Raw genomic sequence first — 15,909 nt, forward strand, 5'->3', positions numbered from 1 at the left:
TCTCAGGCAGCCAGCCAGCCAATGACTACTAGCTGTTTTTAAGGTGAGAGCACTCAGTATACGTTCTCAGTTGAAGTGGGTGTTTCATGCCCAAATCATGGCCCCCAAAAATGAATTTACATTGAGTACTTGCTCTAGATATGACAGCTGTAGCACAAATTTCTGCTGCAAAATGAATTATTGGTAATATTCAAAATGGGGTCTGTGCTCTACTCTGATTTAGGACAAATATGCTGTTCCCATAACACAGGCTCTCAATGCACATAAACAATCATGTCACATCATATCTATGAGGAACTCTTTTTCTTTAAAGAATCAGGGTTAATTTAAAAAAGATCTCACTTCCTTTCTCTTCTAGCAACTCACATTTCCTTTGCAACTTGGTCATGAAAGTACAGGTTGCTATCCAGCCTCCAGCAGTTAAATCAACAGTTAAAAAAACCAAGAAAGCTTGAGTTTAGTGCTTCTCTTCTTGCTTTGTCTACCAATGTCTGCAAATGATGAAATAATTTCCTTAATGCTTAGAAGGAAAGTTTTGTTGCTTGCATCAGGCGATGGTGCAAGAACAGAGTTCTTCAAGTACAGAGCTCTTCAAGTACAACACAGTCCAAATCATTCCAGTCACCAGCTAACCCGGTTCAAGAAGATATGGCACTACTGTTTTCTCTGTATGCATCATATTAAAAGTCTAGTATAGACTGACTGTGACCACGGAAATTAGGGGACACTTACTCCAGAAATCTGCATAATTCACATAACCTTCGGCTTTTATGAAAATACTTGTATTTGTTTAAATTCCCCTTACAATCCTGTATTTTTAAGACTGCTGTTTATGTAGTTCCAAGGCAACAGACCAATGCAAACTTGTAATTACCACAAACCCCACCAGCACAGTCACCAGGAGACTAATTTGGATTTAGAGAGAGCTGCTAGCGAAGTCACAGTACTCAGTTAACTCCTCAAAATATCCTCATGCTCTTGTGCACAGAAGAAACCCATAAACCACCCACCAACCCCAGGCACGAAAACTGCGGTATCCCTGAGTTCTGGGAGTAAAACCAGGAAATACAATAAAATAAGTTCATCAAATGAATGTGTTTGAACCTGTTCTTAAATATAATTATTAGAGATGAACACTGATACTGCCAAGTTTTTCCCAACTTCAGTTGGCATGAAAAATACGTAATTTTCACTTATTCTTGACAAGTGCTTAACAGAAATTTGCATTTTTCCTAGGATACAAGAACAAAAATAACATTAAGTAAATTTCATGAGTAAATACCATAAGTAAAATTAATGGATGACAGTATTTAACTCTCATGGTTGCTCACGTTCTGGATCATTTTTAAGATCCGGAATAATCACACCTGACAGCTTTTTTGGTAACACCTCTTTCTGACTGGGCTAAATGCTCTGTCTAAAAAAACCCAGCTTATATTTAATCATAAACAGACCATGAAAAGAGAATAAAGCAAGCCAGAAGAGCAACATACATAATTAAATATTTAGTGGTTTGATATTCTTTTGGAAAGCATACAATTTGAAGATTGCTACAAATTCAGAACAGCTTCTTAAAGCTAAGACTTATTCTGCTGCATGAGATACTTCAAGTACATTAAATACAGTTTTCTAAAATAGCTTGCCAAGAATAAGAGCCCATTAATATATATATAATAAATACAGAAGTCACTAACTTTTCAAACTTCTAAAAACTTACAGCACATGCTCTGGAGTGTGCAGGGTTAAAAAAGAAAAAAGTGTGTGTATTCCAGATATATATACACACACACATACACAAGCAGATGCCTCAATCAAGAAAATATTATGAAATTCAACCTAAGCCTTACAATCCACGAAGCTCTGCAAGTATCAATCAAGAATGCTTTGCTCTGTACATCTCAGAGAAGATTGCCTGATTGCCTGTTTTTACCTAGTTAATTAGGTATGATTATTCATAAGTACTTCCTTATATGATTCTTTATATTCTAAAGAATTTATACAGGATATTTACATCTCACATGGAACATATGCTAAATTTCTTACCTTTCTTCCTGCTAAAAGCACGATTCATGTTGAAAAATCTATCCAGTCAAAGACGTTCTTGGCTTTGTTGATTTTTCACACACACAATTTAACCTGCAGAATAATACACAGAAGAAAACAGAGAAGACAGACATTACTGTATTTGAAGTAAGCTCACTATCTTCATATTAGAGACAATGCAAATAAGCGTCAGAGTTCTGAAATAATTCAGGGAAATAAAAGCGAGATGTGCTTTGCTGACAAAGAAACTGCAGAACTGAGAAGATTTATGTTCAAATGCCCAGTGGTACTTCATACAGAAAGAAATATGTGAAGCTCTTCTCACCGAGATTTCACAGATACAGAGCATATGGTATTATATGTGAAGAGAAATACTACCCACAAATAGGCTGAGAAGAAAGCTTTGAAATGAATGCTGACTACAAGACTTCATAAAAACATTCAGTTCACATTTGCACTACCTTATTTTGTGTCATTTAGGCTGTCAGATTATTTCAAGCTATGCTGTCATCTTCATGTGGGCTTGACATTGAAAAAAAAAAATCACGATATAAAGACTTCACTCAGGGATTCAATACTAAAAAAAAAAAAATGGCTCTCGATGCAACTGCCTCCTTGCTCCGACTACAACAGATCACACAGTAATTGCTGCATTTTCTTCACTTAACACCACCAATAAACTCAAAATTTTATCTTAACTTCTGATCCACAAGATTTTATTCCTTACCAACATTCCTCAGCAAAACAAATTAGATACAACACATCCAATGTCGTTCAAACCCATTCTCATTTGTTAGTATATTTTCTTTTGTCAGTCACATGTGAGAATACCCCCACCACCCCTTTCCATTCTTTTCAGATATTCAAGGCAAAAGCTGCACGAGCACCCCTTCTCTGCTCTCAAAGCAGTCCACTCAAAGAAAAAAAAAAAGGGCAGAAAATAAAAGCACTTGGTATCAGATTATCTTTGAAATCACTTACACTATCTTTGCTTTGAATAAACGCAAACTTAAGCCAGTATTTCAAATGTCAGTATCAAGATGACTAACTTGTTTAAGATACTTTATACAGCTCATGAACACTTTTTGTGGTGCTTGCCCCCCTCTTTAAATAGTGTTCAATACCAATTAAACCAAATATATACCAATTTCCATGTGAACACTTGATATTTTACAGATTAGAACACAAGTGCAACTGCAGCTAAAAAAAAAAAACCTTCATTTTATTTTCAAATAATCACTGATGTGGTAGGACTACTTCTCTATATAATCCTGTGAGAATGAAGGAATAATCCCTGTTTACCTGAACTGTAGTACCCTAGATGTGCAACCAACTAACTTTTTGCTCTTTAAAGTACATTTACCAGATCATTTGGTTTTTACAGACTTTGCTAAGTAGTTCAGAAGGGAGGATGCAATGACATAAGCAAAGGTAGTAGGATAGATTTTCCATCTTGTTATTTTGATACGAAGTCAAGAAACAACACATTAGGTACACTACACAGCGGATTTTAACAGGAAAACTGAAGAAGCCCTGCATACACCTGTAACCATTCCTCCTGTTTGCCTAAAATGTATCATCAGTGTTACACAGAAAGATGTGGACAGACGTCAGTGAAACCCAAACACACTGCTAAGGGTTACAAAATCCTAGGAATTATTTCAACAGCCTCCCTGGAATGGGCAATAGCACTACTGGAGTAATTCCAGTTAATACTCACCCGTGAGGGCGTTTCATCAAAAGCTGCCAACGCATGAGTAGTTCTCACAGGGAAGGCACAGAGTAGGACTTTCAACAGTTGAAATTATAATAATTAATTCAGTTTAAATGAAGTAACAAACAGCAAAGAACATCAGAATTTTGACTTTGCAAGCAACTGGTAAGTAAGTGTGTTTAGCTTAGACATTTACCTTCAGAAGCAACACACGCAGCCTATTACATACCATACAGATACATAAGCAATGGAAGAATTTTGTTTAGGATGTTCACCTTCTTCATGAACTATTACAGTCAGTGACGAAAGCAGTTTTGAGGAAAAAGAGCTCTTAGATATCTCTGGCAGTTGTCTTACACAGCACTTGAGCAACCACTTCAGTTCTCCACTATGGAATTATAATACGCCCTTTTTCAGAACCCCTTTTTCTCTGTGTGTGTGTGTATTCTTGTCCTCATCCAAGAGACTACTAAGTAGCATATTTGAGATGGCTTACTGAGTAGAGAATCTCCTTAAGACTGCATGCACATCATGAAGCTGTTGACTAAGCCACACTTCTAAAGATCACCACTGAAGTATTTTGTTTAAAAGACAGCATAACTAAACATGTGGGGTTTGCATAGACAAGGAAATACTACCATTAATCTACCTTTGGCCTAATAAAGGCCAAAATTTATTGAGTGCATGCCTAAAAATTGACAGCATTTGCCAAATGTGTGCTCATAATTTCAGTTCCAATGAAACATCAATAGAACAAAATACGGAAGTGGATTAGGTAACAACTAGTATTAAAATACTTAATCAATTTACTTCCACTTATCACAAGGAATGAAACACTTAGCTTACATGCAACTGTTTTTAAAATTCCCTTCAATTCTGATATGAACAACTTCATCAATCTCCCAGATTCAGAAAAAGGATTTCTCTTCTGAAATCCTGTATGGATTCTGATCCCATCTGGATCTGGATGGGTTAAATAACCATAAAATTTTGCTATTAAAAAAGATAAATAAACCAACTCAAATTCCACAAGGCTAATTTCAAATTCCTCAGCTGGGCTCAGGAGAAGAGGGTCATGCCAGACTTGTAAGCAGCACTAATAAGTTTCTTATCAGGAGAAGAGCAAAGTTATGCTTTGATACCTGTGATATCATTGTTCACAATATTCAAACAGAGAAACAAAGCTCTAAGGAGAAAGCAAGCTGTTCTCTGACCATGGATGCTAGACAGGTTTTCTGTTAGAATATGATTTTGTTTCCGCCAATGCTCAACACACAAAAGCGGCTGGAAGAAACTGAGTTACAAAACAGTCTGTTAGAAGCCTGTAATGAAGTCAAAAAGAAGGCAAGTCTGAAAATCCAATTATGCTACAGCCCTGTGTAGAAAGGGGGAGGTCTTCTTATGACACCCTTTGTTCTGAAAGGGTAAAGCAGTCCCAACAATCAGAGACACTAGGGAATAGGAATGTGGACCAAACCACTTCATCACTCATCACTCAGGAAGACACACCTATATAAGGAATGTTTCTTCACCTTACTCCTAGGAGTTTTCTTTAGCTTTGTCCAGAAACCAAACCCTACTAGGAAATACAAACCTGCATGTGATTTTCACAAAATGGTTAATTGACAAAACATGAAGAGTTCTTACAGGTATAAACTAGGGAAATTTGGGGTTGTATCAGGTTATTTTGTTGGGGGCAGAGGGAAAAGAGACTGAAAGGGAAATACAAAAAAGTAAAAATAAAATAAAAAGATAGAGAGAAAAGGCTTAGAAAAGTAATGATAATAAAAAAAAACAACCCACAAATAACAGCCAAATATCCCAGGTGGGGGAAACACAACATTCTCAGTCTGAACAGTGAAATAGGCATGTGGCATGGAAGGTTATTTAAGTTGCCCTATCAAACTTTAAACAGTAGCAGTGGGGAAAGCAAACACCCTCCTTTCTCCTTTGTCTTCACTGTCATTAACCCCTTCCTTTTCACAGTGAGGTGCTTCTCAGAGTGAGAAGGAAACTGCAAAATGGCAGGGGGTGCAATGAAATTAGTGGGTTTGGCGACAGTGGTGGTTGCAGGCATTTGGGCTGGTGAGTGCAAGGGTGCTAAGTTTTGAAGGTGAAATCACCTCCTCTGTAATTATTTAATGTCAACGATAAGGTTAGTTGCTGTCTTCTATGCTTCATGCAGCAAAGGAAGCTGAACAAAGGATGAAGAGTGGCAGTCTTCCAGCTTTCAGCACAAGCAGGTGCAGTGCTACCCGGACACTGAAACACCACTGAGGCTTCCACAGACATCTTTACATGCCTGTGTGTGCTCCTTCACAATGTTGTGGTTTGATATGTTTTCTAAATTTAGAGCTGTCTCAGACAAGCCAAGAGAAGGGGTACTTCTGAAGGGGGTAAAACAAACCACCAGAGTAACTGCTCTCATTTATCTCTTTATTTCCTTTTAAAAATAGGGTATTCCTCAGGATTCCCCCTTGCAGACAGTTCCTTCAAATGGCATGGACTATAACAACCTTTTTTTGGTGTACTTCTTTTTCATTTAACAAATAATTTTTCCAACAAAACCTCCCTGAAACCCCCAACTTGCACCCTTACACTCCCTTTAATAAAAATCTAAATTCCATACCGCCCCTTCCCACACACACACATCACAGAGTTTCCATACAAAGTCAAATTTAACTTCAGAAGACCTGAAGATTCAGAGTCTTTTCCCTCTCAGACCCCAACATTTCAAGCATACGGGATAACACTTCTTAAAGAACAAAAAAACAAAATATCTCAAAGCCTGTTTTCAAAAGGGCTGCAGCACACCGGAATGTGTGATTCATTTACTTGAAATGAAACTTACACTCACACAGTTACTGCTGAAGGCAGGATGAGAAACTTGAAATTTCTTTTTCTGAGTTAGACCAAAACACCAGGACACTATTGTCCAGATCTGACATGTGACATAATGTAGGAAAATTATGATATTAAGACTATATGAAGTGATAAACAAAAACCAGATAAACACTGCCATATCATGATGCACTCCCTTTTAAATGGCAAGTAACTGAAACACTAACTTCCTGCAACCCTTTCTCCTATGAAAGACTAAAATCAAAAGAATATGTTGACACATCAATGAACAAAATTCAGTGCAGACCCAAACTTACACTCACATGCATCCTTTCTTAATGTTCAGGAAGCAAGCAGTTCCATTCCTGGTGATGAAAATACTAGTCTCTTTTGAGTTTGTAAGTAATAATAGCCTATAGGAGTATAAACCACAAACAGCATTTAAAGAGAACTTAGTGCTATGAAATTCTGTAGAAAAAAATATATCTTCAAGATCCTCAAAACAGCCTCAATAAAAATGAACAAGTGTCAGCTGCAAGTTCTTAGTCTGTGCGTGGGCTTTGTAACTGTACAGAAGCACAAATGGAGTACAAAAGAAAACATTCAGTCACTAAAAAGCTTTAAAGTTTTATTAATCTCTGCATTTTCAGAAACATTCATTAGCCAGAATCAAGTGGCAGGCCTAGTTTCTGGCTGGAAATATATCTGAGATTAACTTTTGTATTTTTTCACATGTACAGAAGAGGGGGGAAATTAACTGGTCATGAACTGGTCTTTTATCTAACATTCTCATACTCCCTACTACTAAAGTATACCTTGCTGTTGAGATGATGGTATTCTGAATGGGGCAGAGCTCAAACAACAACTCTTCTGGACTGTCAGCCTGCAGTGAGGGAGGCATGAGACTGAAGGGACACAGGAATCACCGAGGGGCTAACCAAGTGAGAACAAAGACAGAAGTGGTCTGACAAAGACCAAATCCGCTAAAAATCACGTCCCTAAAATGTAGCTTATCTTCCAATACACTCACTCTCCTTCTGTGAAAGGGATGAGCAAGAACACCCTTATTCAAAGGCTAAAAACATCCCTCTGGTCTGACAGACATCACAGCCCCTGTTCCCCCAAAATTCCTGAAAACAGCTCAAAGGTATGTGAAAATCACATATGCACTATTTTTTTTTTAACTCTCTCAACCAGTATAAGCCCAGTACCATTGTAGTGAGTGCTTTTCCCCACACAGCAAGAAGTCTTTCAGACCACAGGTAAACCATTTCTCATACAGTAGATCTGTCAAAGCTAAAGGTATTCACACAAACTCTAAGCACAAGAAGACAGCAGTGTTTTGCTATAAATATCAACATCAAACACATACCAGGAACCAGAAAAATCTATATGGAACTCATAGCAAGTTTCCAAAAAGTTCTGGTAAGTGGCTTTTTACTCTTCCAATTCCTAAAAATAACCTGCTCCTTTCAATAGTACAAAAAAAACCACAGATGAGTAACAGGTGATAAGGGGATATCACTTTAATCAGCAAAAACAACTCCTTAGGCAAGGTTGCCACTAATTTTTTGTTTACAGCAAGAATATCAACATCAGGAAATATAACAAGAATAAATTACACTATTAAAAATTCAGCTCTGAAGAAAATATGCTTGAAACTGCTGCAAGCACCAATAAATCCTCAGACAAGTTGCTAATGGCATAATCTTAAGACAAAAAAAAAAAACAAAACAAAACAGAGAAATACAAAATTCATTTGTTTCATAAAACCAGTCTCTAGATCTGGCTTTTAAAGCATTAAAAAATAAATTAAAAAAATGCTCAGCGTATTTATTTTTAAGCAATTATTTTGTATTATGCTTGTGCTGGTATGTATTAGTGGATTACATTACTCATGGAACAAACTGAATTTTATACTGTACAAACAAGTAACCTTAAAACCAGGAATACTCCCTTCTTTCCAAACATGTTATATTTTGCACGAAAAATTGATATTTTGTTCACTGTGACGGAATAATCACATCCAGAATACCAGAAAAGCTTCCTTCTTCCTCAAATCCAGAAGTGTCTAGTGAAATACAAATGATTTCAGTTGTGTCAGCCTAATTTTTACTCTGCTGTACAAGAACTTACAGATGTCAGATGCTCAGAGCCAACAGAAAGGCTTTATACATGTTCCCTCTCAAAGCACTTGGCTACTTTCATCTGCTTCCAAAAGACAGATGACAAGCATCTTGCTCACTTGCAGACAAAAGGTTCTGTATTTGACATCCCATTAGCCATCTGATCGTCCATATGGAATCTGAAGAAGATTCTTGCCCACCCCACTAGTTTCACCTCAACAATGGAGAGCCTTGGGAGCTTTGTTAGTGTTTTAACAGCAATGGGGTGGGATTCATCAAGGGGATCCACCACCACAGGTAAACACAGACGAGCTCTTAAAAATTGAACAGTTCTAGTAGGAGGGATACTGGACTCAAGTTTTTGACACACAGCATGAATAATTCTCCAAAATTTTACACCCAGCCCTTGCTTGGATGTTTATATACAATTAAAAGTAAAGATATGTCCTAATGAAGAATATAGTTACATCTATTTTGGCAACATCCTTTCTCCTCGGGAAGAGCTGACTGCTCCATGCACAATCTAGAGAAGCTATTTATTTAATTACTAGCAGATTAAGATGTGTAATTACCTCCCAGAGTATAAAGTTGGTGACCACAATGGGAACATAAGCCAAATCAGTTTCATGATCAATGATTCTATTGTATTACAAGTCATTACCATAAAGTACAACAAGACAAGAACCTTAGCCCAAGCCCCATGCTTGAAAAACACTATTACAGCAAATACCAGCTCGAAGTAAGGTACGATATACTGAAACTGTGAGATCAAGAGGAACAACTTTGAGAGCCAATAATCAGCATTGTGATGAGTGACTATTAATCCGGACAGATCTGTCTCTGCTTCCTCCCGGCTTCCCCTCCTCCCTGGCAGAGCACGAGACTTACAAAGTCCTTGGTCAGGGTAAACATTACTTAGCAACAACCAAAAACATCGGTATTATCAGCACTGTTCCTAGGCTGAAAGTCAAAACACAGCACTGCACCAGCTACCAAGAAGGAGAAAAATTGACTGCTACTGCTAAACCCAGGACAAAACCACATTCCCTTACTATTAAAGTAAATAGATTTCTCATTGATGTTAATATATTCATAATCTTTGCTTTAATTGGTTGGCCTCAAAGACAGCATTAAATTTTATTTATACAGATGAGATAGGCTTTACGTGATTTCAACAGTTTTCAAAATTGAAAAAAGTTGGTAATACCCATTTTTGTCACTTCTACTTAAATGAATCTCTGAGCTAGATTATATTGGGTTTTAGGCTTTATCATATTACATTCCTTTATCTTATCTTCTTTAATCCTTCTGAATACATTCTGAGGAATCCCAACATTTCAACAAGGATGTGATATGATGTTAAAAGCACAGATATTAAAATAACGCAATAGCATGGGAACCAAAATCATATTGATAACAAATTAATCTCATCTCCATCTTGTAGATCAGGTATGTGTTCAAGTAATTCATTACAATTTGCATTAAGGAGAAATATCAAGGTATTTCACAATACTACAGTTATTCTAAATCTTTTTTTGAGATTTTGGTAAGTGATGCATCCTAGAGTAATTTCGTAGAAATTACTGGGATATAGACTATTGCATAATAGAATTTCAAAGCTATCAAGACTTAAATTTCTCCAGCTTTCCTGAATAGGAGTGCTCTGTATCTTTTTACATGGTCAGGACTAAGGAGAACATTTAAGTGTTTAAAAGCATGGCAATCAGCAAGGTTAGACTCAAACATTCACTGTATCACACACAGAATGGTACCGGCTACTAGGGACTAGGAAGACATTATTGAAGTCCCTGGCTCAAATTAATTTCCATGTAGTTCAAATATGCTGCAAGTCTACCATATTCTCATTTTTTGTCAGCTTTACATAGAAAAACTCTCAATGAGGTATCTCCAATATCTGGGGAGGAAGGAGTGTCTTCTGATCTTTACAAGTGTACGACAGCTTGAGAACGATCTACTATGAAATGGATAGCTCATGGTGATTTAAGGCTCACAGCTCGTTCGTTCCCCAGGTAGGTACCATAACTCACTCACTCCCCAGGTAGGTACCAATCTGTGCTGAACTTCCAGAACCAGAGGAGAGAAATAAATAGAAGTCATCCTCCTGAGTATATGGAGAAAATTTAGACAGCTACTATTAACAGATTAAATGACTGAGCCCATAATTGAACTACAGGATGTAAAAGGAGAGGTATGTGAAAAGCAGGCACCAATATCTTTCCAAAGAAAGTAATTTTTAGACTTTCCTTGAAAACTGGGGGGAAAACAGGGGGAAAACCCAAACAAACAAACAAAAACACCCAACCAAACAAGCAAAGCACAGAAAAACAGAGTTAAAAACTAGAAATGGGCCCTTGCCAGAAAGTTTCTATTGAATGGCTTAAATACCTATGATAGGCATTTATTTTCCCTTTCTTTCTATACAGATCTGAGCTATCAACTCTGGCCTATGGCTTTGGGTACAGGAATTAGATTCATAAACACTGAAGCAAAACTCTTTCACAGCACCTCAGTTCTTTCAGAAATTTAAGCTTCACTACCAAGGTTTCAAGAAATCAGTTTACAGATCCACAGTGTATAAAAAACTACTCCATTTAAATATGCTTTTTAAATTTATTTTTGCAGCTGAAGACTGCAAGTTAATTCCACTTGAACTTTATACATACATATTTAACATCTGTCTCTACCAGTCAGCACCAAGCATCTGAATGTCCAGTGCTGACTTCCTTGGAAAGCATAACCTGTAGAGGCTACCAGCTGTCCTGTAGTAAGAGAAAACTCCACTAGCATGTGGACTCTTGAGAGACTCTTGTAGCATGTAGCCATAGAGAATCTCCTCCTAGATAGTTGTTTATTTTGAGAGAAGAACCCAAAGCAAAACCACAAAACAACTCTCTACTGCATTAATGCACTGGAGACCATGCTGCTTTCAAGAACCAAACCTAGAAGTCATCTGGGGAAAAAAAAAAAATCAGAGGGATCAACATAAAATTCCACCCCATATCCAACTGTTACACCAAACTACATGCTACTCTCTCCTCCTCCTTCCCCCAACAGCATAGATTGATGTTGTCAATTTTATCAGGGAGAGATGAAAATCAAAATTAGTAATTAGCAGTTACCTTGAGAACTGAAAGCATAAAACATTATTTCAGCTAGGAGAAAAAAATTACATGTGAAATTACTTGCATGCCTTGATAAGCTGGAAAGGAAGAGAAGAGGAAGTATTGTTTTAAGTGAGGATTAAAAGAGACAAAGTACTACAGTATAGTGTGGATGGAAGTTCCCCATTACTCTACCAAATCTCTATGTTCCTTTTTCTTCACTTTGTTTACGACTATGAGCATGCCAGCTCTAATTTGTTTCTTAAACTATCTATATTTAAATCTTATTGGAATACCACTGCACATATGCTTATGCAAAATTAATCACACCTTCCCTTTTCATCCAAGAATGTGAGTGTCTGCTAACTGGATTTTCAAAACTATACCTTGCTGGTCATGACTCTCTGATATTTTTAAAAACAGCTTAGCTTTGTATGTTTAACCTTCCAGAAATTAACCTGTACTGTAACTGGACTCTGACTTCAAGAAAACACAAGAACTATTAACGCCACCACCGTTTTTTAAACTTCATTAACATCAGAAGCAACAAGATGAGAACATAATTACTACAGGAGACAAATTAAAATAATCTCTCACTTTACAGCTCCTTCAAAAGGAGAGTATCATTGAAAGTGCCAGTATAAGAATTCTTTTCAAGAAGTAAAACCTCAAGATGCTCCCACATGAATTAACACACAGACTAGAGTCTACACCAGTTAGTAGGTATCAAGTTTTTAAATGTAGTTTGAATCAAGCTAGTGGGAAACTAAACAGAAGCACTTAACTAAGCAGCCAAAGAAAAACAAAACAAAAACCAACCCCAAACTTACACTAAAACAAATGAACCAACCCCTGAATTTCCTTCAAATTCTCTGGAGAGTCTCATAAGCCACCCCCTTCCCCTCTGGATAAAAAAAATACAGAAGTCAGAACTAATAAGCCAAATGATTATTTCTTTTTTTATGCCAAACCAATGTTGGAGCTAAAACTGGTATAACAAAGTAAGTTAGTTGCTTGTTAACAGTGGAGAAGCTGCCTCCTCTCCCATAATGCATTCACCATCTATGAAATCTTTCAACAAAGGATGTAGAAGCATCCATTGACATTAGATACAGTTTACAAGTACTCCTATAAGATTATTATCATTCCATCTTGTAGGTGCATAAATTAAGACGGAGGCACAATACCCGGCTTCCCAATGGCACTGAAAGATTGGACAGCTGCAGTAAAACCCAGGACTTTTGAATTTCACATTTGTGCATAAGGATTTCTCTAAATGGAAAATATTTTCTAGCAGGTTTTTTGGGTGACGAGGATTTTTTGGTTTGGGTTTTGGTTTCTGTGGGGGTTTTGTTGTTGGTTTTGTTTTTTTACAACAAGCTTAGATAGTTCCTATTTATTTTACAGTTAGCATGACACTACTACAGAATCAGAATGTAACTTTTCAAACAGAAGATCTCTACTGCTATTTCATTAACTGATAGCTACATGGAGCTTTCAAAGCAGAAAAGATAAAAAAGGTGGAAATACGAACAGGACAGTGTGCCAACTTCTACTAAATTTATGACCCCATTCCTCGTGTTATGGTCAGTAACATAGCTAGATCAACAAAAGAGGATGGATGTCAGTCCTACCTGCTCCACCCAGGCTTCAAAAGCAGGATTGCTGTGCCCATGGTAATACTGTGAATCACTGAATTTGTACATATTCAAGGCCTTCACCACGGATTACAGTGAAGCTTACCCACAAAGGCAGAAGGGCAGTCAAGTATATGCACTTTTTAAGAGTCTTACATATTGATGTCTCAGTACGGCAGAGTAAACACATAATAGATATGCTTGAGAGTTACTTTTGGAGCAATAAGGATTAAATTCACCCAGGAAGACAAAACATTCTTGAAGAGGCAGGGATGAAGGCAGCATGCAGAAGGGGACACGTAGACAGAATCCCTACTTACCACCACACAACCTTGAACCCCAGAAAAGCGTAAGTTAAAAAATCAATTTAAAATACGATAAGTTGATTTTTTGAAGTTCCTTTAAAAATGCTTTTATTTTAGGTGCTACAAAGTTCACAGAAGTTTTTAATACTTTGTTGTTTTGTGGTTTTGTTGGTTTTTTTTTAATGCCCAGTAACATGTAGCAGTGACATGGCAGGCCTTTATTTTCTGATATTCCTGCATCACTGAAACATGACTTATTTAATCATGTTTTTTGGTGTTTTTTTCTTAAATACATCAAAACCTAAGCGTTCTTCTCTGATAAAGCAGATTTTGGTTTACATCAGTATGATTCGATTACATTTATTCATAAACCTCCTTTGGAGCTTTCATCTCTATCTCAAATTCCACAGAGATTTAAAAATGCATTTAAATAGTATACATGACTACTGAGCCAATTAGGTAAGCTTTTATTAATGGCTAAATCATGCATCAAGTTTTTGAGCTGTCAAAGTAAAGACTTTCATAAACCCCACAAAATGTTATGAACAAAGCTGTCATTTACAGCCTGGGCAATATTTAAGCGAAGCAAAATATCTGGCTCACATTTTCACACATTTGTAAGCCTCTTGGGTTTCTGTACTTCCGTTTCAACAGAAGTGTCTCAAGTACCAAAACATTAATAATATCAGGAATTATGGTTACAGAACTGTGGAAATATCACTTCTAGTACATCTATGGATGATAACTTCCTCCTGCAAATGGTGGATGAGCCGACCAGGAGAGGAGCGCTGCTGGATCTCATCCTCACTAACAAGGAGGATCTGGTCGAAGCAGTAAGGGTTGAGGGCTGCCTTGGTTGCAGCGACCACGAGATGGTGGAGTTCAGGATCTTGTGTGGCAGGACTAGTAGAATACCAAGTAGAATTGCAACCCTGGACTTTAGCAGGGCAAACTTTGGCCTTTTCAAGCAATTGCTAGGGGAAATCCCATGGGCAGGGCTGCTTGAAGGTAAAGGGGCCCAAGATAGTTGGTTGACATTCAAGGACTGCTTTTTCCGTGCTCAAGATCGGAGCATCCCGACACGTAGGAAGTCAAGGAAGAGGGCCAAGAGACCTGCGTGCCTAAATAGGGAATTGCTGGGTATGCTCAAGTGGAAGAGGAGAGTCTACAGGTCATGGAAGGAGGGGCTGGACACTTGGGAGGAATATAAGGCTGCTGCTAGAGGATGTAGGAAGGCAGCTAGGAGGACTAAGGCATCCTTAGAATTAAACCTGGCAAGAAGGGTCAAGGACAGCAAAAAGAGCTTTTTTAAATACATGGCAGACAAAACTAACACCAGAGGCAATGTAGGCCCACTGATGAACGGGATGGGTGCCCTGGTGACAGAAGATAAAGAGATGGCAGAGTTACTGAATGCCTTCTTTGTCTCTGTCTACTCTGCTGCAGGCAGTCCTGAAGAGCCCTGTACCCCTGAGGCCTTAGATGAAGTCAGGTCGACGGAGCGGTTTGCCTTAGTCGATGAGGAATGGGTTAGAGACCAGTTGAGCAATCTGGACATCCATAAATCCATAGGTCCAGATGGGATGCACCCGCGGGTGCTGAGGGAACTGGCGGAAGTCATTGCTAGACCACTCTCCATCATCTTTACCAAGTCTTGGGAAACGGGAGAGGTGCCTGAGGACTGGAGGAAAGCAAATGTCACTCCAGTCTTCAAAAAGGGCAAGAAGGAGGACCCGGGTAACTACAGACCGGTCAGCCTCACCTCCATCCCTGGGAAAGTGATGGAACACCTTATCCTTGGTGCGATCTTAAGGCATATCAAGGATAAGAAGGTTATGAGGGGCAGTCAACATGGCTTCACCAGGGGGAAATCATGTTTGACCAATCTCTTAGCCTTTTATGAGGAAATAACACGGTGGATGGATGATGGCAGAGCGGTGGATGTGGTCTACCTTGACCTCAGCAAAGCATTTGACACAGTCTCCCACAGCATCCTCACGGCTAAAATGAGGAAGTGTGGACTGGATGATCAGGTAGTGAGGTGGACTGCGAACTGGCTGAAGGAGAGAAGCCAGAGAGTTGCAGTCTATGGGGCTGAGTCTAGTTGGAGGCCTGTAACTA

The 15,909-nt window shown here is 38.1% G+C and overlaps 1 protein-coding gene across 6 annotated transcripts in view; it reads right to left on the minus strand.

Annotated features, from left to right (window-relative positions):
• Positions 1-15,909, minus strand: part of GULP1 (GULP PTB domain containing engulfment adaptor 1) — a 156,002-nt gene that overhangs the window by 78,171 nt on the left and 61,922 nt on the right. For all 6 annotated transcript variants that reach the window (XM_061457886.1, XM_061457850.1, XM_061457860.1 and 3 more), the window contains exon 2: positions 2,044-2,136. In XM_061457886.1, the coding sequence (XP_061313870.1) occupies positions 2,044-2,071 (28 nt within the window). In that variant the 5' untranslated portion in view covers positions 2,072-2,136. The remainder of the gene's footprint in view (positions 1-2,043; positions 2,137-15,909) is intronic.

Source organism: Pezoporus flaviventris, unplaced genomic scaffold (assembly GCF_033815535.1).
Source record: "Pezoporus flaviventris isolate CSIRO_AGI_PZ_B2104156 unplaced genomic scaffold, CSIRO_AGI_Pfla_v1 ptg000001l, whole genome shotgun sequence".
Classification (NCBI taxonomy): domain Eukaryota; kingdom Metazoa; phylum Chordata; class Aves; order Psittaciformes; family Psittacidae; genus Pezoporus; species Pezoporus flaviventris.